At 44.3% G+C, this 26346-nt stretch overlaps 1 protein-coding gene across 3 annotated transcripts in view; it reads left to right on the top strand.

Annotated features, from left to right (window-relative positions):
- PRDM10 (PR/SET domain 10) overlaps positions 1-26346 on the top strand; it is a 117995-nt gene that overhangs the window by 55950 nt on the left and 35699 nt on the right. Inside the window, exons 5-13 of one of the 3 annotated variants that reach the window (XM_084781121.1) lie at positions 671-878; positions 3033-3274; positions 5577-5780; positions 11371-11443; positions 13279-13396; positions 17281-17410; positions 18050-18292; positions 23484-23831; positions 25938-26093. In XM_084781121.1, the coding sequence (XP_084637247.1) occupies positions 671-878; positions 3033-3274; positions 5577-5780; positions 11371-11443; positions 13279-13396; positions 17281-17410; positions 18050-18292; positions 23484-23831; positions 25938-26093 (1722 nt within the window). Of the gene's footprint in view, positions 1-670; positions 879-3032; positions 3275-5576; positions 5781-11370; positions 11444-13278; positions 13397-17280; positions 17411-18049; positions 18305-23483; positions 23832-25937; positions 26094-26346 lie in introns of those variants that run through there. The other 2 variants (XM_084781120.1, XM_084781119.1) reach the window with 2 other exon arrangements.

Below are 26346 nucleotides of genomic sequence, written 5' to 3' on the forward strand. Positions count from 1 at the left end.
AGAGTGATCAATCCAATGTTGACATCTGACCTCCATATATGCATGTATATGCAAGTGTACTCACTCATACACTTACATATGTACATATCACAAAAGCACACAAGTTCTTAGAAAAGCAAAGTAGTTGAAAAAGCCTATGTTTTCTTCCCTGCATGACAGTCACTTTTAGAAGGAAGGAGAGACCCTTGTCCTAGATTTAGTTCAGATATAACGACTGCAGACCTCACAGGCATCCCCTGCAGGTTTAATGGACAGATGCTATGTGTGTACTTGAAGTCTCTTGGAATAGCTCCATTAAGGTCCATTAAGCCTATGGGAAATGCCTTGTGCAAGCAAGGAGAGGAACTAGATTTGAACCAGTTACTGGTGTGTGTCAAAGGCGTTTTACTCTACTCAGATATGAGGCAAAAGGTGAGGAGGGATGATGGGGCTTGAGAGCTGAGGGCATTTGACAGCTGAAAGGAAGTTAGATTGTTGGAGAAAGTTGCCTATGGATACAAGCCATCCCCCCCCCCCACCCCAGAGCTTTGCAAGAAACTAGGGTGAAAATATATTCTGCCAAGAATGTATTTGTTGTGCATATATGTGGGTCCTAGTTCGCTTAAAAGAGGTGCCTGCTTGCTTTGCCCCTCAAGCTTGTGTCCAGGCCTCATTACCTGTACATAACCAGGTGCTGCCTTCCATTGAGAGTGTTGACGGTTCCGACCCGCTGGCAACTCTGCAGAACCCAATTGCCACACTAGACACAAAAGAGGAAGAGGAAGAAGAAGAGGATGAAGATGAGGATACAGAGGAAGAGGAGGAAGAGGATGCGGAGGACACCGATGTGGATGACTGGCAGCCTGACCCACCCAGGCCTTTTGACCCCCATGATTTGTGTAAGTGCAGGCACTGGACTCTCCGTGGGCGATGTGTGGGAGTGTAGTCATGTGCACAGCAAAAGTCTAGCCCACAGTGCGACATCACCTCTCTGTCTTCCCAGCAGCCCAAGGAGGGAGGTCATGACTCTTGTTTTGTTTTTGTTTTTACTATAAAGAACCTGAAACCCAGAAGAGGTTAGGTACCTACCCAGGGTCACATGGGTGGGCACCCGGGCACCCACACCGGGGCTCTTAACTGCTGCAATGAGTTGGCCTACCTCGGGTCTCTGCACTGTGTTGCTTTTTCTCTCTCTTTTTAAAAAAAATTATCTGTATTTTATATACATTCATGTTTTGCCTGTATGTATGTCTGTGTGAGGATGTCAGATCCCTGGGAACAGAAATCACAGACAGTTGTGAGCTGTCATGTGGGTGCTGGGAGTTGAACCTGGGCTTCCCTGAAAGAGCAGTCCATACTCTTACCTGTTGGGCCAGCTCTCCAGCCCTGCTTTGTGTCTTTCATGGAATTGTCGAACTCTGGTACCCCATATTTGACCACGTCCCCTGGATGGGGAGGCCTGGTGGCACTCAGAGGAAGGATAGCAGGCTACTAAGAAGAGACTTGATACCATATGAGCATATACAGGGGGAGGAGGTCCCCCTCAGTCACAGTCATAGGGGAGGGGAGTAAGGGGAAAATGGGAGGGAGGGAGGAATGGGAGGATACAAGGGATGAGATAACAATTGAGATGTAATATGAATAAATTAATAGAATATATTTTTTAAAAAGAACACTTAACATTCTCAGGTGCAGCACAGATGCCCTCCACAGTCTGCATGCCTTGAAGACCTGTACCCCAGCTCTGGGGGGCAGGCCCCACCCCACCCTGAATTGCCCTTCTGTCCTGCCTGCTCAGGCTTCTGTGTTTACCTGCCTTACCATTGCTTCTTTCTGTAGATTTTGATGCCCACGTGGCAGACTGACCTCATTCACTTTTGAGTGACCAAAGCTGTTCAGAGTTTGTGGCTTCCCACTGCCCTCATGGGCTTTCTGTGGTGTTGGTAAAACTTGTCTCGGTGGGGCCAATACTCAGCCTCATATCTAAGCCCTGTGTAACAAAGAACTTTATTTTGATTTTCTTTGAATTTATACATTTTCAAGGCAACTCCTTAATCAAAATGCACTGAAATCCACTTTATCTTATAAATAGTAATACAAGTCACTCTGCATTACTTGAAAATTGTAGGAATTGTGGGTACCTAAACCAGTTCACCACATAACCAGAGGGGGTGGAGCTTGATGCATATGAACTCTGCCTGGCCTGGTTACTTGTCTCTGATTTGTGACCCTGAGTATCTCTTTTGGGTTCCTCTCGCAAAGGAAGTGAGCATGCCTGGCTGGCTTGAGGCAAAGAATTCCAGCATGAGTTGAAAGTGTGTGCCCTGCCTGGGCTCGGCTAATGGTGCTGTCTGAGTCATAAAGGAAGGCATCCTGGTGATGCTTGCCTTAGCATCCTCAGGCCTTGCAACCTGAAGTGAATAGCATTCTCTGTTTGCCTTAGACTACCCCTGTGCTACAGCTTTTCAAGTTCATGGGGAGGAAGTGGACTAAGCAGTACTGTCAGGATTGATCACCCCCAACAGCCTTATTAAAATAGTTTGTCTCGGGGCTGGAGAGATGGCTCAGTGGTTAAGAGCACTGCCTGCTCTTCCAAAGGACCCGGGTTCAATTCCCAGCACCCACATGGCAGCTCGTAACTGTCTGTAACTCCAAGATCTGACACTTTCACACCAATGCACATAGATTAAAACTAAACAAAATATTAAAAAAAATAGTTTGTCTCATCAGATTTTGTAACATTTAGCTAATAAGCTTTTCATTTTTTTTCTTACAAGCTGATTTGTAAATTTGAACCACTATACCGTAGGGTGTTAAGTCATAGCTTGCATATTCTAGCAAGCGCAAAGGGGTTAGGGTGAATTTAAGGGGAAATTGCAGTATTCTCCCTGGGCTATGAAAGTGAATATTCCATTTTATAATGGAAGGCCAGCCCCCTAGTAGGAATTAACTGAACATTGGCTTAAAAACTTAGATTTGGATTATTTTTAGGTTAGCACCCTTTTCCCTGGATCGGGAAGCTTCGAGGCGTCTGACTTTGCTCTCTCTTGCAGGGTGTGAGGAGTGTAACAATGCACATTCTTCTGTGTGCCCGAAGCACGGCCCTTTGCATCCCATCCCTAACCGGCCTGTGCTCACCCGGGCAAGGGCGAGCCTGCCTCTGGTCCTTTACATAGATAGGTTTCTTGGTGGTGTGTTCTCCAAAAGACGGATTCCTAAGCGCACCCAGTTTGGCCCAGTGGAGGGGCCGCTGGTCAGGGGCTCGGAGCTGAAAGACTGCTACATTCATCTCAAGGTAAGTTGGGCTTTCTCCCACTTCCTCTTCACTTGTTCTGCTAAGACTTTCCAAGAGGCACTTATTTTTGCACAGTCTCTTTTTTCCTTTTCATCCCAGCTGGTTGCTAGTTTTCTTTTCATGCTTTAAGTTGCCTGTCTGGAAGCTCGCTCTCTGTCCTCAATAAACTGGAGATGGGAATGGCAGCTGCTGAAGGCGTTGTATAAGCACTTGGAGATAGGTAGTTCTTGGGAGTTACAAGTACTATGCTGAGCTTTAATCCTAAAACATTGCAGGGTGCCTGGGGAGAGACAAAGCCCTCGCCATGCAAGCCCAAGGACCAGAGTTGAGATCCCCAGCACCCATATGGCAGCTCATAATATCTACAGCTCTAGTCCTAAATGCTAATGCCTTCTTAGGGCTGCCATAGGCACCAGGCATGCACATGGTGCTTAAACATGCAGGCAAAACCCTCACACATATTAAATAAATAGTAACAATAATACAAGCCTAGTAGGTATGCTGACCCACCTGTCATTCCAGTAATCTGACAGTGGAGACAGGATCCTTGGAGCTGGCTAGCTAGACTGAATCAAAAAGATCTGGGGTCACTGAGTGAGTAAAATGAAGAGCTGTTGAGGAAGCCGGGTAGTGGTGCACACACCTTTAATCCCAGCACTCAGAAGGCAGAGGGGGGCATATCTCTGAGGTCGTGGTCAGCCTGGTTTACAGAGAAAGTTCTAGGACAGTCACAGCTCCACTGAGAAACCCTATCTAAGGAGGAGGAGGAGGAGAAGAGGAGGAGGAAGAAAAATTTCCTCCTCTGACCTCCACTTGCATGCACACACATGCACACTGCATACACCCACGGGGTAGCTTAAAATGGAAATATCTTTCTTAAAGTTCTGAAGGCTGCCAGGCCAAGATCAAGGTGTTGGCAGTGCTATTTTTTTTTTTTCTGTAGTGTCTCTTCTTTATTTGAAAATGGTTATCATCTTGGTGTGTCCTCACAGGTTCTACCCACTGTGCTTGTGTTCACACTTCCTCTTATTGGGTTGCAGCGTGCCTTGATGATGTCATGTCAACTTAATCACCTCTTTAAAGGGCTTGACACAAAGTAGTCACATTCTGAGGAATCAGGGTTATAGGATTCCCACATGAGTTTCTTGGGGAAGTGGGGAGAGCATAAAATCAAACTTTTTCTCTTTTTGGTTTTTTGAGGCAGGGTTTCTCTGTGTAGCCTTGGCTGTCCTGGAGTCCCTTTGTAGACCAGGCTGGCCTCGAACTCACAGCAATCCACCTGCCTCTGCCTCCCAAGTGCTGGGATTAAAGGTGTGTACCACCACGCCTGGCGTAAAATTAAACTCGGTATACTTTCTCTTCTGTTTATTTCATTTTTGTTTGCTTGTTTGTTTCTTTTTTCTTTTCTTTTCTTTTCTTTTTTGAGATAGGGTCTTTCTATGTAGCTCTGGCTGTAGTGGAACTCCCTTTGTAGACTAGGCTGGCCTCAAACTCAGCCACCTGCTTCTGCCTCCTAGGTTCTGGGACTAAAGGCGCATGCCACCACGCCAACTGCCTTTCTATTCTAAACAAAATGATGGCAAAGGACTGGAAATGTAGATTACTTGGTTGAATGCTCCTCTGCCCTGTAATCCCAGCCAGCATTCAAGAGGAAGAGACAGGAAGGTCAGAGGTTCAAGGCCATTCTTGGAACAGAGTGAATTTGAGGCCAACCTGGGCTGCATGAGAACTTGTGTGAACATGTTTTTACTTTAGAGTTGGTGTGGTAGCATACACTTATAATCCTAGCAGTTATAAGGCTGAGGCAGGAGGATTGTGAATTCTGGGGTAGCCTGAGCTACACATCCAGGTCCCTAGAATACAGAAAGTCTGTGCCTGTGTGTGCTCTGTGTATGGTGGAACAGTTGCACAAGACACTTTTCAGTCTTGGAATGGGTCTGTCCTGTGGCATTTTTTGTGTTGAAGAACAGTTCACAGGGAATGGCGGAGACGGACACAGCTCAGCGCCTAAGAGCATTGGCTGCTCTGGGAGAGCACCAGGGTTTTGTTCCCAGGACCTACATGGCAGCTCACAACCCTTTGTAACTACAGTTCCAGGGGGATCTGATGCTGCTTCTGACCTCTGTGGACTCCTGCATGCATGCGGTGCACAGATAAACACTCAGGCTCATAATAAAGCAAAATAAAAATATATTGAAAAGAAAATCATAGTTCATCAGGGCTGGAGGGGCAGCTCAGCAGTTAAGGATATGTATTGCTTTTCTTGAGGACATAATTTTGTTTACCTTCTCTTTGGCTACAGGTTTCTCTTGACAAAGGAGACAGAAAAGACCGGGATTTGCATGAAGACCTGTGGTTCGAGCTGTCCGACGAGACCCTTTGTAACTGGATGATGTTTGTGCGCCCAGCCCAGAACCACCTGGAGCAGAACCTGGTGGCTTACCAGTATGGCCACCATGTGTACTACACGACAATCAAGAACGTGGAGCCCAAGCAGGAACTGAAGGTACAGAGCTGGAGCCTCAGCTGCCTGTGAGCACAGTGACTCTCAGGCTCCTTCCCTGAAAAGGGTCCTTTCCTGATAATTCTTTCATTGTTGAGTGACTTCAGCCTTCCTGTTGCTTCCAGGACCCCTGTCCCCCACAGTCACAAAAATCTGTGAATGCTCAAATTTCTTATGCGAGCCCATACATGTCCTCACATAAATTTCAGATTATTTCTAGACTATTTATAATATCTGCTGCAGTATAAGTGCTGTGTAAATAGTCATTATGCTTAATGTATAGGCACAGTGGCAAGCAACATCCTCACCTCAGTATAGATGGTGGTTTTATTCATATGCTTTCGTTCTGTTGTTGGTGGACCCTGAACAAATGGGGTTGACTGTACTGTATTATCCTTTTAATAATCCTGTCAATGAAACACAATGGGACTAGGTCACTTTTGTGTTCATCAAGGGCCTACACCAAGGCATTAAGTGTGGGGTGAGGCCCTGACTGTTGGGGAGACTAAAGTTGCCAGTGCCGTTGTATATACCAAGGAAGAAGCACTTGTGAAATGGGAGGTTCTGTAAAATGAGATTCAGTTGTATGTACAAGATTTCTTTTCTTTATCTAAAAACTTATTTTTTTCAAAGAATTCTGTGTGCTGGCTTCTGATTTCAGAAATAATTTTGGGGAATAATTGTTAGAATTTATTTATTAACTCAATGACATAATAAAAATTGTGCAAAGATTCTGTATGTAAATGAACATTCTGTTTTCCCCCCCGCTGCTGGGGGTTGAATTTGGGCACTTGTACATGACAGGCAAGCAGTCACCCCTCAGCTACACCCTTAGCCTATGGGGTCTCCATGCACAGCTCAGCTGGCCTTAAATTAAAATGCTCCTAGCCTCAGTCTCCCTAGTACTGATCTTATAGGCATGTTCACTGTGCTCAAGTGACACAAAAGTATTGTTTGTTTTGCATTAGAGCCTTACAAACACACACACACACACACACACACACACATACACACACACACACACACCTCCTCCCATTAATTCTTTCCAGATATGCCTATATCTCCCTACTCCCCAACTTTGTATCCTTTAAAATATAATTAATAACACATTGATTCTGGTTTCTATGGGCGTGGTCATCCATTGGATTATGGTCAGTGTATCAGAAACCATAAGACGCAGGGCCTTGTATAGCTCAGGCTGGCTTCTAACTCACTGTATGTAGCTAAGGAGCAGCCTTCAATCCCTGGTCTTCTGTTTCCCCCTCCCAGCGGCTGGGATTGCAAATGTATGCTACCAAGTGCTGCTGCCAAGGCTGAAAAGAGCTTCTCGGTTGTGGAAGGATCGGCTCCCTCCTCCTCCCACCATCCCATCTTACCTGCGGGCTGGGTACGGAACCACTGAGCTGTGCCCCAAGTTCTGTTTTCTTTTTGAAAAAAGCAGATGGAACTAATGGGATACTGATTGGTGCAACTAAATAAGAATAGTTAGCTATAATAAATAATAATAAATAAATAATAAATAACCTGGCTCAGTGGTAGGGTACTTGCCTAGCATAAGAAATACTCTGGGTTTGATACCTAGCACTACCAAACAAAACAAGGCTGGCCTTAGTGGTTCATGCCTGTAATCTCAGCACTGGGAGGTGGAGCCCAGTGCCAGACTGGTCTACGTGGCTAGTTATAGGCCAGCCAGGGCTACATGGTTAGACCTACCTAAAAAGAAAGAAAGAAAGAGAAAAAGAGAAAAAGAAAAAGAAAGAAGAGATGAAAGACTCCATCTAACCAGCCAACCAAAACAGATAAGACGGAAGCCATTGAGTGGAGGGACCTTTGTAACGCACTTACTGTCTAGATGGGAAAGCAGGAAGAGGGCTCTGCACATCCAGCCTCACCAGATGCAGAAATGCAGGAGCAGTCCTTAACTAGAGGAAACAAAGAGCAAAGACACGTTTAAATAAGTTCTCTGTAATTTAAAAGATGCTGAAAGGGCTTAAGATATAGCTTGGTGGAGAGTGTGTGACATTCCAGGTGGAATCCTCGACATTGCAGTAGACAAAGTTATAAATCATCAAACTATAAGTTACTGTCTGTTAGTTTAAATTAGCAGAAATAAATGGGTACGGTATAAAGAAGGTGAAGGTTAAGAGGAAAAAAAAAAAAAACCAGACACCAGGGGCTGGGGAGGTAGTTCTGCAGGTAGAGAGGCACTTACACATAGGCCTGATGACTTGAGGTCAGTCCCTGCATCCACAAGGTGGCAATGTAGTGCCAGCTCCTGGGAGCTTTCTTCTGGCCTCTATTGTACCTCTATCCCTACACTTGTGCATGGGTGTGTACACACACACACACACACACACACACACACACACACACAAACACGCACGCACACACACAAGCACGCGCGCACACGCACACACAAGCACGCACACACGTACACATGCACGCACACACGTACACATGCTCGCACGCACCAAACAATGATGACAAATAAATAAATAAACCAGAGACTTTGATTACAGAATTACTTTACTTTATAGGGTCTGAGTATTTTAGAATCGATTAAAAAAAATGTTCTTGTTCAAGTAAGACAAATCTCACAAAGTTAATCTAAGGAAACAGTTGTAAAACAAAAACAAAAACATGGTAATACTGTATTTCCTGACTAAGACACAACAGCTTTTAAGCTGCTCCATTAAGAAACTTGCTGGCAGTTTTTCTATTATAATTCGTTCATAAAATCAACAAAAATGATTGTCTCATCATCATCAAAGGATCTACTCTATATTTGATTAGAATTAAATTATAAATTATGCCCCACTGGTGTATGAGTACCAAGACACAGTTAGCACCAATACTTTTTTTTTTTAATATGGGGTCTCACTATGTAGGTCTGGCTAGCCTGGAACTCACTATGTACCCCATGCTATCGTCAAACTAATTAGCTGTCTTGTCTCAGCCTGCCAACGCTGAGCTTTTAGGCTATCCCACCAAGCTGGACGCCTTGAATATTTTCCAAGTAAGTGTTACACTTTTGCTTCTGGGATATTTTCCCACATCGCTGCTATTCTGTCTGCAAGTCTGGACACTGTACTTTCCCATTTGCTTGAATTTATTCCGAATTGAACAGTACATGGAAATTAATGAGATTTCTGACCAAGCCAGCAGGAACTTTGACAGTTTTCCTTGGTGCCTTAGCAAGACCCTGCAGATGCTCACCAACCTTGTTTTGCTTTGAAATTTCTCTTCTGGAGGGAAATGACAGGTTTTTGGTCTCCACTTGCTTGCCCAAGAGGAGGTGAGGACAGCCTAGCACCAGGCTAGGCTTCTGCAGGAGTGAAAAGCAGGCTGCTAGTGCTAGCTGCGTCAAGGCTGGTGGGTGCTGGGTTGTAAGGTAGCTTTTCTTTCCGTGTCAACAATAGCAAAGTGCCCAGTTTGGAGGTTTTATTTGTTTTGAGGGTGTTGTGGGTTTTTTTGTTTTTGTTTTTGAGACAGGGTTTCTGTGCAGCCCAGAATAACCTAAAACTCAGCTTGCCTTTCCTTCTCCCAAGTGCTGACATTTTAGATGTATGTCACTGATTTCTAAGATGGAAAAACATACATCTCAGAATAATAGGAAAATGACAGAATATTATAACTAGAGGGGCATAGTTAAAGAATTGTGGAACACAGAGTCTACAAAATGTTGTTCTATAGAAATCTTATATAAGCACACTCATATATTTAATGCACATAAAATTATGATAATTAATTCACTTAGCAGTTAATACACATTGAACTTCAGATGTGTGTTCTACATTAAGAAAAAACAGTCTTTCTCTGTGTTTAGCAGACTTGTATCTAGAGGGAGAGGTGGACAGAAAGATATAAATAAACAGAGTTAAGTGTCATATGATGTAAAGAGAGCAAGTAACAGGACAGTGGGCTTGACCTGGCAACACTGGAGCCTAGCTCCAGGCTGGAAAGCACTGGGCATGCTCCAGGAGCCTGTTAGTAGGTAGTGAGAGGGCTGAGGTGTGTAACGAAGTATCAGGGAGATCACAGAGTTCTTTGGGAATCATTATTAAGCCTTTTAGGCTTGTCACAAAATGAGAAGTCAAAATCCAGTTTTGTTTTAAGAAGACCACCATGGGACTGGAGAGTCAAGAACAGTTGCTGTATTCGCAGAGGACCCAGACATCAGTTTCCAGCAACCACATGATGGCTCAAGACCATCTGTAACTCCAGTCCCAGGGTCTTTGATAACCCTTTTAGGCAAAGCACATGTAATATGAAGACAAAATACTTGGACACATAAAATAAACGAGGAGGAGAGGAAGGAGGAGGAGGAAGAAGAGGAGGCGGATCACTACCACCACCACTGTGACTGCAATAGGAACTGCAAGGAAGAAGAGAGGCTAATTAGAAAGTCAGGTGACGATCTAGGCAAGAGATGGTGTCTGCATGAGTGGCAGCTGAAACACTGAACACGCAGTGTATCAGATCTGAACACAGTCCTTGCTAAAGATTACTGAAGCAAATGGCGAAATAGAAGGTTTTAAATCTGAGTGCCTGTCGGGAGGCAGGGCATTTAGAATTTGAGGTAGGAAGGGCTGGCGTTGGGTAGAGCAGTTTACTAGCACATACAGAGGGTTGGATTCCCAGGACTACAAAAACAACACAACAGCAAAGCCATTCTTGCCTACGTATTAGAGGTGAGAGCTGAGCAGGGCAGTGCGCACTCGTAATCACAGCTACTCAACCAGAGAGGCAGGAGGGCTAGAACTTGGAGGCCAGCCTGCGCAACTAGGTGAGATCCAGTCTAAAAATAAAACTATAAAAGGACTTGGGCTGTAGCTCAGGGGTACACTGTTAGCAGAGCATGCACAAATTCCTGGCTTGAATCTTCAATCCCACATAAGCCACATAAACTCAGCACTCAGGAGAACAGAAACAGGAGGATCAGAGATTCAAGGGCATTCTCAGCTAGCTACCTACTGAGGTTGAGGCCAGCCTGGGATTTAGGAGGTACCAATATAGAGTTGGTTGAAAATGGGTGTGACACCAGAGAGAAAAATAAGACTCAGGGTTCAGATTAAGCTTTGAGGAGCAGGGACATATACAGATTAGGTAGACAGGGCTAGAGTGAAGGCCACAGCCAGGGAGAGTGAATAGAAGCAGAAGCTAAGGGGATGGGAAGGAAGTCCAGCCCCAGGAGAACACAGGGACACTTGATACGGTCCCATCATTAAGCCGAGTGACAGCGTCTATGATTACAGCGGTATAAAAACCCATATTTAAATGGCGGTTTTTAAAGGCTGGTTTTTTTTTTTTTTAGATAAAGATACTGTGAGTGTGTAAGCCTTGTGAATTTTTTTCCAATAACAACAACTTATAAGAAGGAAGACGAAAACAGGCAATGCATCTGGATCCTGGATGCCCCCACGGGTCATCTGCCAGATGGATATTGTGGGGGCTCACAGCATGGCTGTTGTTGCTAATGGATGCGTTAATGGAGCGCCCACATTGTGTTATGCAAGCGGGAGAAGTGATCTAAGCAGGCAAAGCACAGCTGGTGATGCCTGTTGGTCCTTAATGATGTCCTTGGTTCTTATAGGTGTGGTATGCTGCGTCCTACGCCGAGTTTGTGAATCAGAAAGTCCACGACATATCCGAAGAGGAAAGGAAAGGTGCTTGGACTTCCCAGTGTGCCTTTTGTACTTGTAACATCTGACTTTTTTGTTGTTGTTGTTCAGCGTAGCTCACAAGATATGAGAGTAGGTTTCCGCTTAATCCTAGGATCAAATTACAATGACAGCTTTGCTTTTCTTCTCTGGGTGCTAGAAAATAGTATTTAATATAATGAAAACCTCCTGTTATCAAATTAGAACCTTAGAGTCAGAGGAAGATTCCTATCTGGAATTAATCATATCTGACTACATAGCCAGGAAAGCCCTGGCCTTGTTTTTAATGTAAATGTGATTGAAGCGTAATCTCCCTACAGAGAGATACACAGATAATGAAGTGTGTACAGCTTGGTTAATTTTCACAGTGAGCACACCTGCGCAAATCCCCAAGTGTACTTTCCTGACTTCTAATACCACACACTAATTGCTTATTAACGGATTGCATATGAACAAAATGATATGATGCACGCTCATCTTTCTGTGTTTGGGTATCTTCTGCTTGAATGTACTGTTTCCTTTGTTTCTGGAGCTGGGGACTGAACCTAAGGCCTTGGACTTGCTCAGTAAGCATTCTACCAGGTGAACATAGTTTTGAGATACATCCCCATAACAATACATAGGATATAAATTTGTATATTACTGCTATTAGGCACTCTACTCACAACTGTACAGCAGTTTGTCTCCCTTGTTATGGATTTAGTGTGTTATGTAGTTAAGATGGTAAGTACCCAGAAGTAGGTAATGTTTCATAGGTTAAAGGCATCGTCTTCTACAAGACTCACTTCAGACAGCAGCTCCAGGGTTCTGTGGGTCTCATGCTACTCTTACTTTTAGTACTGTGTATGTACATACACAAATGCATGTTTGTAATAACTTAGGGACTCCCTGTACCCCTGCAGGCTTCATAACTTATTAGAGCAATTTGTGGGACCCAGGAAAGTACTAAAATCAATGAGAGTTTTATAATAAAGGATATACCAGAGGACCAGGTGAACGAAAAGACAGACAGATCTTAGAATGGACTATTTGTGTCCTCAGGACATAGCAGTCCTGGGGCTCTGGTGTCCAGAGCTTTTACTGAAGCTTTATTACATGGCCATGGCTGGCAGTGGAGTGGTGGCCATGCTCTGCCCTCCTGACATAAGACTGGCATCAGCAAGCGCAAAGCACCAACCTTCATGGTTTTCTAGCCAGATCAGCTCCCACCGTGAGACATCCCAGAATAAAAATCAAATAGGATATAAAAGGAGAGCCTCAGGAAATTCCTGACATAACGGTCACCTCCAAGGGGCCAGGAATAAGAGGATGATTTCTTTTCATCATCCAACTGCTGGCAGTTTCTGACTACCCTGAGGAGTGCACCTGTACATAGGCTTATGCATGCTTTTTAGGAGGCGTCTGTGTGCACTCTGGTTGGGTGTACAACTGGGAAAGGAACTGCTGCTGGGTCGTGCATATACAGTTGGACATTTTGCTAGGTTGTATTGGACGTTGACTTTTGATGTGATAAGATATATCCTTCCTTATGAAACTTGGATCTGAAACCGGAAGTTATCTAAGTATAGATCTTTACAGAGTTTTCTGCTTGTTGAGGAGATAAGAGAGGGTTAGGTGTGATAGTGTGGGTCTTTTGATGTCTTAGATGAATGCTTTAGAAAATACGATCTTCAAAATGACTTCTCTGCCAAATTTTAGCCTTTGATTTTATAACAAGAAATTAATGCAAGTAGCAGCTACTGTGCACAGTGAGATAAGGATGGTGGAGCTAGCAGGAGCTGTATTTCCCAGTGTCTGTGGATCATCAACCATCAATTCTGGCTTCTCTTCCATGGCTGCAGTTCTTCGAGAGCAAGAGAGGAACTGGCCCTGCTACGAGTGCAATCGCCGCTTTATCAGCTCAGAGCAGCTGCAGCAGCACCTCAATTCTCATGACGAGAAACTAGATGTGTTTACCAGGTGCGCATATGAGGCAACGGCTCACAGATTTGGTTCTCAGGGTTTGAAATCATTTGTGGATGTGTGAAAGCATGTTGTGTGTGTGTACATACGTACACAAATGCATGTATGTACAGCTAACCAGGTGGGATGCCGAATACCTTGGGAAATGTTTTCTTTATTGTTATTTACTTTTTTCCAGCATAGTCCATAACTATATTGAAAGACCCTTTTACCTTGGTTAACTATCCTTTAACTAGATTCTGAATTGTGTTTTTGTTTGTTTGTTTGTTTGCTTGCTTGCTTTTACTATTATTTTTATTTTATATCTATGGGTGGTTTGCCTGAGTGCATGTCTGTGCACCGTATGTGTGCACTGGTGGATCTCAAAAGAGGGTATCAGATCCCCTGGAACTGGAGTTACAGACCATTATTAGCAGCCATGTGGGTGCTGGAGGGTTGAACGTGGGTTCTCTGGAAGAACAGTCAATATTCTTATTCACTGAGCCATCACTCCAACCCCTGAATTGAGAATTCTTTTTTTTTAAATTAAGAATTTTATTTATTATGTATACAGTGTTCTGTCTGCATGTATACTTGCAGGCCAGAAGAGGGCATCATATTACATTATAGATGGTTGTGAGCCACCTTGTGGTTGCTGGGACTTGAACTCAGTTGGAAGAGCAGTCAGTGCTCTTGACCTCTAAGCCACCTCACCAGCCCAAGACAGTATATATATATATTTGAAGTAATATGCATCTCTGATTTTCACACTTCTCTGAACACTATGATTTTTTTTCATGGGAATAAATTATATGCTTAATTTTACTATATAAAAAATAGACAGGGGAGAGTCATGGGCTTAGGGGAGATGGTACAAAATTTAATCTTTTAAGTATGACATGGTCTTTAGGAAGCTCTTGTCAGAGAATGTTGTGATGCTGGGTTTTCAAAAGACCATTTGGATAAAAACCGAGAACATTAGCTGGGCATGGTGGCCCACACCTTTAATCCCAGCACTTGGGAGGCAGAAGCAGGTGGATAGGAGTTTGAGGCCAGCCTGGTCTACAGAGTGAGTCCAAGACAGCCAAGGCTACAAAGAGAAACCTTGTCTCGAAGCAAAACAAAACAAAAATATGAGAACATTAGTTTAGTACATACTGGAGTAAGAATGAAGACAGAGCCTTGATCAAAGTTATTTAGCAGGCCAGGTGGAGGATGAGACTTCTTTAGAGAAGGGTGGTAGTAATGGAGCAGGCCCACACTTACAGGGCTTGGAAAATAGGCGCTGCCATGGCCCACACTTAGGAAAGTGCGAAAGGAGATGCTCTAGGGAGAAACCATGTAATAGTTTGCAACACTGGGTGCCCACCTTGGGTTCATAGTCACTAAATAGGAAAAAGACCACAGCAACTTTGTGTGCTGTTTTCCAGCCACGAGAGTACTATTAGAGAGAGGGAGGAAGGGAAGGAAATGGCACAGGCTTGTGTGGCTTAATTACACACATCAGCACAGGGAAAATAGAGAAGCAACAATAGAGGTGGGAATCAGAAGCAGGCAGTGTGATCTTAATGATAGTCCTAAGAGTGCCTGCTGCGGAAGCAGAAAGGACAGGGTTGGAAGTGGACAGAGAAGCTGAGCCCAGGAACTAGAGGAGTGATCTGGAGAGTGAAAAGATAACTTCTGGTGGACAAGGCATGGTGGATTAAGGATGACGAAGCTTTATACTAAGGAGGACAAAAGCTAGGATAGGACCACAGGGGTAAATGTCCTGGGCAGGAGCAACACAATGAGATTCAAGTCACTCATGTTTGAATATCCCTAAAAGCATGTACATGGCTTCATCGTAAGCATCTTTATACTACGTTATGACTTTTGGGTTGCATGCCTACAGTCTGCTAGATCTCTGAGGGTAATAGCAGTCCCATGTCGTGATGTGTCCAGTGCTTAGCATAGTGTCTGACACATAGATAAAATGCTTACTAGCTACTACTAACAATGAGCAACTATTGTGTTTGTAGGTGTAATAATAGCATTGTGTCTATATGTTCATGCATGTGTATGTAGAGTTGTTAAGATTCAGAGATGCTTACTGAGGTTGTGACAGATAAAGGTGCCTACAGTTTAATGGGTAATTTGTGGGGAGATAGTGGGGATATAGACAGCATAAGATTGGTCATAAATAAGTCTTAAAATTGAGTATGAATATATTGGCTCATTATTCTTTTATCTCCATTTGCCTGTATTCAGAAATTTCCATAATAAAGAATTTTTTAAAAGTTCCTGAACTCCAGGTGAGGTGTTGGGTACCTGCAGTCACAGGTCAGTTGGAGGCAGAGGCAGGACACCTTCAGCTCAGGAGTTTGGGGCCAGCCTAGTCAATGTAGTAAAACCCCATGTCAGAAAAAAACAAATAGGAAAAAAAATTCCTGGGAAATATATATTTGATTAAATAACTGTGTGGAAGAGTGAACTATGGTCAGGTTAATGTATGCAGCACACACATGCTAGCTGTTCATTGCTATGACAGAATAAATGAGAAAATAATTCAAGGGGGGGGGAGGACATTGTTTCGTTTGTAGTTTCAACCTGCGGTGCTGGAAAGGACATAGCAGAGCAGAGCTGTTCACCTCACAGTACCAAACGGCAACAAGGGACACCTGTGCTGGTGGCTCCCGTCTTAGACCATGGAGACCCCCAGAATGAGGGCTGGTGCTGTCTGCATTTAAAGCCGCCTCTCTTCCATGTAGTAACTGTCTCTGGAAGTAGTCATGCACACACTGCAAAGATGTGCTTGCTAATGTCCTCAGTGCTTCTCAGTCTAGTCAGGTCACACAGGTCTTCCAAAATAAGTGTACAATGCTATGTCTGAGTCCATCTTCCTGCCTTAGCCAGGACCTCACATGTGTTGGGCATCTGGTCTATTGCTGACTCTGACTCTCTCTCTCTCTCTCTCTCTCTCTCTCTCTCTCTCTCTCTCTCTCTCCCTCCCTCCCCCCTTCCCTCTCTCCCTCTCTTTCTCCATCCCTTTCCTTCTCTCCCTCCCATTGTTTTGAGATAAGGTTTGACGTGGTCCAGGCTGGCCTTGAACTTGCTATGTAGCTGAGGGTGATCTTGAACTTCTGATCTTCCTGCTTTCACTTCCTGAGTGTTGGAATTACAAGTGTGTGCCACCACCCCTGGCGAATGCAGTCCTGGGAATGCTAGGCAAGCATTCTTCCAACTGAGCTGCATTCTTAGCCCAGGACTCTCATCTGATAGAGACGTTTTCTATTTGTAGTTAAAGTAATTTGTCATTACTTGGCCTGTTATGGAACAGTTGAATTAGAATTGTTTTTTTTTTTTTTTTGACTGTCTTGAAAGCTGTGGAAAACATGAGTGTTATTTGAATTTAGCCACATTTCTGGGCAGGAATAAGAGTCCCTACAAAGGAGAAAGAGAAGAATGTCTGAATCCTGGGAGGAGCCATGGGGCAAGCACGTCCTGTTTGCATTTCTCACCTCCTTTCAAAATTGAAGTGATGTCAGTAACAGGGTTTCTCTGTGTAGCCCTGGCTGTCCTGGACTTGCTTTGTGCACCAAGCTGGCCTCGAACTCACAGAGTACACCTGCCTCTGCCTCCCCAGTGCTGAGATTCCAGGTGTGCACCACCACGCCTGACTTGTGCTTGGTATTTTTATAGCTCAGGTTAACCCCCAGTAACCTTACGACATCTCCAGGTTACAGAGTAAAGGCGAGAAACGTAGAAAGCAGATGTTAGTAAACCAGTGGGCTCCACCTAAACAGAAGCAGGGGAAGTAGTGAAGTGAGAGGAAGTCAAGTTCTGGTGCCTGTGAGAACCTCTTAGGGAATAGTGCTGTGGGGTGCCATGTGATGACTGTTTATAACCCAATCTCTTGTCCCCAGAACGAGAGGCAGAGGAAGGGGTCGAGGCAAGAGGAGATTTGGCCCTGGCAGGCGGCCCGGGCGGCCTCCAAAATTTATCCGTTTGGAAATCACCAGTGAAAATGGGGAAAAGAGTGACGATGGGACACAGGTACTGGGAGTCAAAGGAGCTCCTTTTTAGATGCGTGTTTTGGGGAGCACTCAACTGTGCCTATATTAAAATACAGATACCTTAACACTCTTTACAATCCTGTCTTATTAGAGTGTTGTCCTGTTAACTAAATCGGGATTGGAACAGGACAGAAAGTATGTATTTTCACATATTATCATACAGATTTAACTTTGCTGTGCTAGTAGAGTGTTGAAACTGACTGGAGGTATTCAAGGAGAGCTTTGCTTAATTAACTTAAACCATTAAAATGGTTACTATGCCACTATGCCAATTTCCTTGTTCTGTGACCAGGGCTGTGTTACAGTTATTGCCTTCTGCACACATTTACTGCTAACTTTCTCAGAGGGAGAGTGTTATTTTCAGTACCTTAACACTAATCATTTTTTTTTAAAGCTGTAGCTGGGCTAGGTGGCATGTTCCATAGTCCTTGTCATTCAGGAGCCTGAGGGGGGAAGGAGTGAGTGCTTGAGCCTAGGAGTTTGGGGCCACCCTAGAAAATGTGTCAAGACCCTATCCCTTCAGTAAATGGATAGCACTGCTAAGGAATTTGAGCCAATAGCTCTGTATCTCTGATCTTTATGGAGATAGGGAGGTAATTCCTGATGTTTGCAAATTCAGGACTTGCTGCATTTCCCCACAAAGGAACAGTTTGATGAGGCGGAACCAGCTGCTCTAAACGGGCTGGATCAGCCAGAACAAGCATCCATCCCAATCCCACAGCTGCCGCAGGAAACCCCATCTTCTCTGGAGCAGGAACCGGAAACTCACACTTTGCACCTGCAGCCACAGCAAGAGGAGAGCCTAGTGCCTACCCAGACCACTTTGACAGCGGATGACATGCGCAGGGCCAAACGCATCCGAGTAAGTGGGAAAGTACACACTCCGTGGCTGGCCAGTTACTTCCTCTTCTTGGACAGCTCTCAGGGCCTTGTGTCCCAGCCTGTTGACCATTCTCTTCAGAATCTTGCACCTTGTCTTTCACACGGCCTTTATATCACCTTACTTTGCAGAAGTGCTTTTTCTCAGTGACTCTGCTCATGGCAAGCTGACATGGCTGTCCTCGAGTCCGTCAACATAGTTATGACACACCGAGGCTTGGATTTGGGCAGCTCATGGACTAGTATACTTAAAATATGATAGCTCCCTATATTTCTGAATTTGAAGTTTCAAAATAGGGACTTAGGTGTATTTAATTACAATAATTATTTCTATTTTGCTTAATTTTTTTCTTTCTTCTTTTTTCTTTTTGGTGCTGTAGACTGAACCAAAGGCCTCACACAAGCTAAGCGGGGCCTCTTCCCCCCTGGCTATAATATTTCTATTTCCAGTCTTTCTCATCTGGGTCTAATCATAGCTCCCAAGGGAATTACAGGTAACTAAATGTGGTTACTTGTGCTTTCTAAGGGAGACTAGCAAGTGTCCCTGAGAAGGGATCTGTGTCAGTTAATGTGGAAGGTTCAGGGTACACACCTGGCACTGCGTAAAGCAGCTACTTTCAGGAGCTGTTCGGGGTGTCACTCCTGTGCTCTGTCTCTTGGCTTTAGGCTGTGTGTCTGCAGAGGTCCTCTGACTTCCATTTGCAGCACGTTTCTTTTTATTATTTTGTGGGCTTCATTTGAGGCTGACTTAGGAACTGCAGTGGGTGTATGTGGAAAGCAATATGGTTTCATGTGATGTCTGTGTCCACAAAAAGTAAGGATGTAAGATACAAGCCCACGTTTATGGCAGCTAGTGTGCAAAAGGATTTGTGGTGCTTGGCTTGCACATGAAAGACACACACTTGCACATAAAGCTTTCTAGCCTTTAAATTTTCTAGATGGATGGTCATGCTAGCGTGGGGTTGCTTTGGTCTTTTCTTTCTCTCTTCGTTCTTTCTAACGGTGATTAGTCAAGGTATTCACGGTGTGCTGCCGAGATAGGTATAGTGACTCCTGGTTTGGGTTCTTGCAGCAATGAGAGAAACTGGGTCTGTTCCCTCTTTGGTCTGCTTATAGACTAGAAGGGACCTTAGGAATACACTTCATGTAACTGTACATTTCCACATGCTCAGTCACATGACAGCCTCAAGGGCCCTGTGATCAAAATACATACAACCTTCAGGTGCCGCTGGTTAACTTCAACAATTTCATAAACTGAAGGAGAGACCGTGCAAACACGCGTCTTCTTATCCCTCACTGTGTGTCACTTCCCAGTCGGCATGTGCCCTCTTGCCCAGCTGGTCTCACCTGTGCTTTGGTAATTCTGATGCCTTACCAAGTTCAGAGAAATGCTCGTTCCATTTAATTGTTTTGAAGGGAAATAAAAATAAACAAATAAATAAATTAACTGAAAACCCATCTAAACCGGTAGTCAGGGTGGAATGCACAAGCCTAGTCCAGCTGTTTGTGCACTTCAGTTTTTAAAAGAGGCGGGTACTAGTTCGAGCACAAGGTTCCTTGCATCAGTGCAAAAGCCATGTGTGTAGCCTCTGGAGGTCCATCTTAGCTCATCTATCTTGTTTTTTTCCTCTCACACGTTCTAAAAAGTAGGGCTATATATTTTTTTCATCTTTTTTATCCAGGTTGGTAATGACCAACTGAAGGGAAGTCTTCCAATCCAATTGGTAATGTAACTATTTTTCTCTCCTCTAATGCTGCCTGCTCAGTTGGAGCTGCAGGTAGGTTGGTTTCCTGTGTTTCACATACCAGAATGTCATTTAAGTATTTGCTGACCTGCTGTTCTTTGCATCCTGTACTTACTAAATCCAGATGGAAAACACAATTTGGATGCCCCTGTAAATGCAAATTAATGAATGATGAGAGTTTATTTCCAAATAGACAAATGAGTAAATTGTAGGCTGGAGATTGTTCCTGTGGAAGCAAAGGCTGGAATAAGTGGCCTTCAGGCCCCTTCCAGCCCTGAAGCGGCATCAGGGATGTGTGCTATGGTGCTGGATTTGGACTGCATGTTCAGCAGTGTCTGGGCAACCAACAGAGCTCTGGGCTCTAAGGCCTTATAGTCTAACAAGGAGCCGGTATTAACAGAGAGCTATTTGATGTTCCTTGTAAATATACAAGGGCAGCCCATGACTACTCCAGGAACCGAGAAGAGCAAAAGACTGAATTTAGGGAAGTCAGGAAATAGTTTGTAGACAGAGGAGATAGGCACTTGGAAAACTGTCGCTTGTGGGAGGTAGATAATGCCAAAGGAAGTCAGTTATAGGATCGGAGGGCCAGGCACAAGTGCTTGGTGCTGTTATGACGCAGCACAGCTAGTATCTTGACCCTGGTTTGGGTGCGAGGTGAGGGAGAATGGAGCGTGAGGTATGTTAGGTAGGATTAACCCACCAGAGGGTTTGAAAGCTGGATGCATGATACACTGAAGAATTATTTGTTCGGTTTGGTTTGGTTTGGTTTGGTTTAACACAACCAAAACCCAACAAGCAAATTGGGTCATTTCTCTTTAGTCTCAGGATCAGAATAGTATGAAAATGGGTCAATAGCAATTGATTTCAAACTTTAGAAACACTTTACAAATGAAGAAGCTTCTCAGAATTCGCTGTAATGCAGTTGAGTTCAGGAGGCTACTCCTTTGGCATCCCTAGAGCAGCTGATGTGCCATGCAGTATGGTGGCACCGAGTAAGGGCGCTCAGGGATTAGAAGACCCACAATGCATCTGTGCACAGCCTCCCTGTTTGTGATGATTTTTTTCTAGAAGTGGCCCAGGAGTGGCTGTACACAAGAGAGACTCCCTTAAAGCAGAACCAGTTTGCAAGTGGGTCAAGGGTGGAGGTAGCCTAGAGCTCACTACCTTGTAACGCGAGTGCGCTTATCTCAGAGAGAAGCCGGCAGCTTGTGAGCCTCAGACAGTGCTCAGGGCCCCATGGCAATGATGATAAAAGTTGCAATAGAGCTAAGGCAGGGGAGCCAGGTGGCTGCGCTGTTAAAATCAAGTGTCTGGAGGGACTCATGCTAATCAGAAGTGACAGGAGACCGAGGAGAATAATGGAGCAGAACAAAGCTGAGTTCTGAGTTGGACACCCAGGAGAAACGGCCGCCCCTGTGGGATCAGCCCACCATTGTGCAGCAGTTCTGTCCCTGGAAACTCGACCGAGGTTGGCTCAAGGCAGCGATTTTTACATGGCAGACATGCTCTCAATCCCGACTCTTCACTGACCCTTAGAGGAGCATCTGGTTGCCTGGCGTCTTTCCATAACACTCTGCAAGTGGAAGAAATTAGGAAGCGCCTTTCTGCCAAGTGTATGTGTCAGGATAAAGGGAAAAGATCAGATTGCCACCAAGGAGCTTGAGGAAATGAAAGCAACTGTGGCTGATTCATAAAAGATCTGTTCTCCAGGATCGTGGTGGAAACTGTAGGAAAGAACCTAGGAATAATTTTTGTTTTATTTGAAATACACTTGATTAATTTTCAGGCCAATATGTGAGACTTCCTGTGATTAAGTGGTTTCTTCAGGGATCTAGATACAGAAAGGAGTAAGACGTGGTACACCACTCCTGTCACTCAAGCAGCCCCAGTCAACTTAGGAAGACAGCAGAATTGTTGTTTGCCACTCCAAAGAAATGACTAGGTGGCACCTTAAATACCTCTCCTCCGCTTGCTGAAGAAGCCTGGAGAGATGATTTCCTGGCGTATGAATTGGACCATGTTCAGAAATCTCTGTGAATCAAAAATAAATATTTTGCCTTCCCTCATGATTATTTCACACAAAATTTAATTCTCAAGGTGCTTTTGATAAGCAATTAAAAGTACACGCTGACCACCATATTTTCTTCATTGCACAAATAATGCATGGCGATCCTCACTAGCCTTTCAGTGACGCTCCTTACAGCCGCCCTGCATACCTACTCACAGGAGTGTTCGGAAGGGCCTCCCCACCGTAAAGCCACCTAGACCTTTGCCCTCTGGTTTGAGGAACTTGAGGGTATTCTTACTTGTAGCACAAATAAGTACTGATTCTGTATCCCCGTATTTGAGGATTTGCTCCCAGTGGAGTGCCAGTTGTTTGTTCAGCAGCTGTGACAGAGTCCACCACGTATCTATTTTCTGTGGTTTGGAGTCCGTGTGGAAATTGCAAACATTTACAAGCCAGCTAACCAGCCACAGAAGGGCAGTCTGTCTTGGAAGAAAGAGCTAGATTGACCTGCTTAGACCAGAAGCACAGTAGGGAGCATAGCTTTGTCCAGAACTGACCGCTACTGTGGGAACCAGCCCTCCGAATTCTCTAAGAGCCAAAATACATATATTCCATTTATGATGTGTTCACGTCATTCCCCACGAACAAGTACATTCACATAAATCTTCATTTCCCCTTCAGCTCGTTTTCTGAAATTGAGATCAGTAATTCACACAGCATAAAATCTGCTGATTTAATTTCTCATACCCAAAGAAACCCCATGCCTATTTCTTTCTCCGCCTTCCTCTGAGGAAGGTCTCCTTGCCCTTCAGTTCCTGTTACTTTATTGTGACACATTTTAGTCATGTTTTCAATTCTTTCAGCAAGGACTTTTGCCTGACATACTCTAGTCTCATCTATGCATGTGTCATTTGCCCAAGTTTTTTCCTTCCAAATCTCCAGTTTTTGTTCTGTTCTGTTCTGGGTTTGTTTTCTTTCCTTTTTAGTTTTCTGTTGAAAGCATGTTTTGAGCAGAGGTAGTGGCAGATTGCCTTTAACCCCAGCACTTGTGTGCAGAGACAGGGGGATCTATGAGCTGCAGGACAGCCAGAGCTATAGTGAGGTCCTGTCTCAAAAAGAGAGAGAAGAAAAAAAAAAAGAAGAAGAAGAAAAGAAAAAAGAAAGGAAGAAAGAAAAGAAGGAAAACATGTTTTGAAATTTACTTAAATCTTTTCAAAAGGAAGTACACATATGTAACTATAAAGTGAAACCCCAAAGCAGTGTCTCTTCAAGACAAACTTCTTTGGGCTTGCCTCAGCCTCAGCCGCTCTCACCACTCTCCTTTTCCTGTGCGTCCTGGAGTTCACCTTCTCCAGAAAATCTGATTGCAGGAGTCACCATTGGTCTCCTTAGCACTCGGCTCTGTTTGTGTCTTTCAGAACGCAGCTCTTCAGCATCTGTTTATCCGGAAGTCCTTCCGGCCTTTTAAATGTCTGCAGTGTGGGAAGGCCTTCCGGGAAAAGGACAAACTGGACCAACACTTGCGCTTCCATGGGCGGGAGGGGAACTGCCCGTTGACCTGTGACCTCTGTAACAAGGGCTTCATCAGCAGTGCCTCTCTGGAGAGCCACATGAAGCTCCATTCGGACCAGAAGACTTACTCTTGCATTTTTTGCCCAGAATCCTTTGACCGCCTTGATTTGTTGAAAGATCATGTGGCCATTCATGTCAATGATGGCTACTTCACGTGCCCAACTTGTAAGAAACGGTTCCCTGATTTTATCCAGGTGAGTGTCTGTGACTGACATTCCTGTCTGCCTCCATCTTTTGGTAAAAGAAACTTCACTTTTTGGAAAACTGAGACCATCTAGCATCTGTATTTTCATCCTATTTTTTTGGAAATAACTTTGCAATAGGTTTCAAACTACTTTTCAAGTTCAGAGTATTATTTTCCTCGGCTGTCCAGATCAGTGTTCTTTAAGTTATATTTGTAGTAATAAACACCACATCTGGTGCTGACAGGATAAGTCACACAGGTAAAGGTGCTGCTGCCAAGCCAGGTGACCTGAGTTCAATCCCTGGAGCCCACATGAAAACCTCACCCTGCAAATTGTCCTCTGATCTGCACATGTGCATTGTAACACACTTGCACAAAAAATAAAAATCATCTTGGAACACCAAATCTGGTTATTATTTTTAAAAAGTAATTTTAAAAACCTTTGTCAGACATCCATTACTCGTGAAACAGCAGAGACCTTGCAGCACGAGGTCCTTCGTTTCTGGATGGAAGTATCTGCCATCATTATGCTTCCCGGCCTTGCTTCTTGGTAAGGCTGTGCATCTTGGGAGGAAACAAAGAAAGTTGGCATATAAACAAAAGAGTGTCGGGCCAAGCACTGACTTTGTCTCCTATACTATCATCAGAGCAAAATTGGAGACAGAGAATTCCCAGAGTGTCCTTGATTTAATTTTAAATGATAATATTTTTATATTCAGTAAATAATTAAATCACATTAGCACATAAAAATGTTCTTTAAATTGCTGAGCATGGCGGCACATGCCTTTAATCCCAAGCACTAGGGAGGCAGAGACTGGCAGATCTCTGAATTTGAGGCTAGCCTGGTCTACAGAGCTAGTTCTAGGACAGCCAAGGATACACAGAGAAACTCTGTCTGAAAAACAAAAACAAACAAACAAACAAACAAAATATATATATATATATTTACTCTTTAAAAATTACCAAAAACAGCCAGTGTGGTGGCGCACACCTGTAATCCCAGCACTGGGGGGGCAGAGGCAGGCAGATTTCTATGAGTTCAAGGCCAGCCTGATCTACAAAGCAAGTCCAGTACAGCCAAGGCTAAACAGAGAAACCCTGTCTTGAAACAAAACAAAACAAAAATTACAAAAAAACAAAACAAAACAAAACAAAAAAAACAATGGAGGGTGGGGTTTAGTCTTAGTTTTTCTAACAGTGAGAGGCATGTTTTTCTTCACATAGTTAAAAAGTTGTTAAGGCTCAGTGTAATGGTAACAGGAGTTCCAGTGCTGATGAAGGCGAGTGCCTGAGAGGAGCAGGTTGGACTTCCTCCTGAGCTTCTATGCAGCTTGCTTGCTTTTCCCTTTTCCCCTTTAGTGCTGGCTGTTGGAGTCGCAGCATCCTACAGCACACATAGTTCTGCTGCGCTTTATCTTCTCCCAGAGCTCTTTGTCGTTTATTATTTATAGCTAGGAGAGTTCAGAACCTAATTCCATCTCTGCTGTAAATTTTCTGAAAGCCAAGGGCCCATGTGCCAGCTGAGGAGGACAGGCGTCATGATTGTCTCACAGAGTAATGTTGCCAATGTCATCTGATCTCTGTCTTTCGTTCTTCAGAACCTGACTCCTTTCTTCCAGAGCTAAGATTGAACCTAGGGCCTCGAGCGTGTGTGGCCACAGGCAGTTGTGTTACACTGAGTTGCATCCCAGACCTGATTTTATAGGATGGTATGAAAGGATCAGCTGGTAATGAAGCCAAGTTACCTCTACATATGTAGAAACAAAAACAAGGAGAAATGACTTGCTTTCTTATACGTAATCTTTAACAAGATTCATTTAAATCCAAAGCAGTCCTGCTTTGAGCCTTGAAAAAGAAGAAAATGGTACAAAAGGTCCAGGCGGTGCTCTTTCTTCTGTGCCTTAAGTTACCTGGGAGGGTCAGATTCATGGGGCTCTCCGGCCTGTTCTGTTTCCTTGTGACAAGAACAGTGTGTGTTGCTGCGGGCAGTCTTCCCTTGTAACTGTGTGACTGACCAGGCTGCTGAGAGTCCTCAAGGTGCGTTGGCTCCCTCTAGCGTCATAGCCACCTCTGGTCCTTTCTGTTGGCCTGAGCATCCCCTGGTCTTTTCTACCAGGTGAAAAAGCACGTGCGCAGCTTCCACTCTGAGAAGATCTACCAGTGTACCGAGTGTGACAAGGCCTTCTGCCGCCCTGACAAGCTGAGACTGCACATGCTCCGGCATTCCGACCGCAAGGACTTCCTATGTTCCACCTGTGGGAAGCAGTTTAAGGTAGGAAGTCAACCCGCTGCCTGAGGGGACTGTCCTGCCCACGACCAAATCGGGCTAAGGACAAACACCTACTTGTTTCAAGGCTTTGTACACCTGTCCTAAGTAATGGTTGGTAGAACTAGATTGCTATTGACAGAGTCCAAAGATCCCAGGGCATTTACTTACTAATTAAATCAGGTCTTCCTTCTTGTTGTTGAATATTTAGTTAGGTAAGAGCCTGCAGGTAAGTCATCTAAGCAGCAGGAGCTTCTCT

This window comes from Acomys minous (genome assembly GCF_964271855.1).
Source record: "Acomys minous genome assembly, chromosome: 5".
In the NCBI taxonomy this organism is placed as follows: Eukaryota; Metazoa; Chordata; class Mammalia; order Rodentia; family Muridae; genus Acomys; species Acomys minous.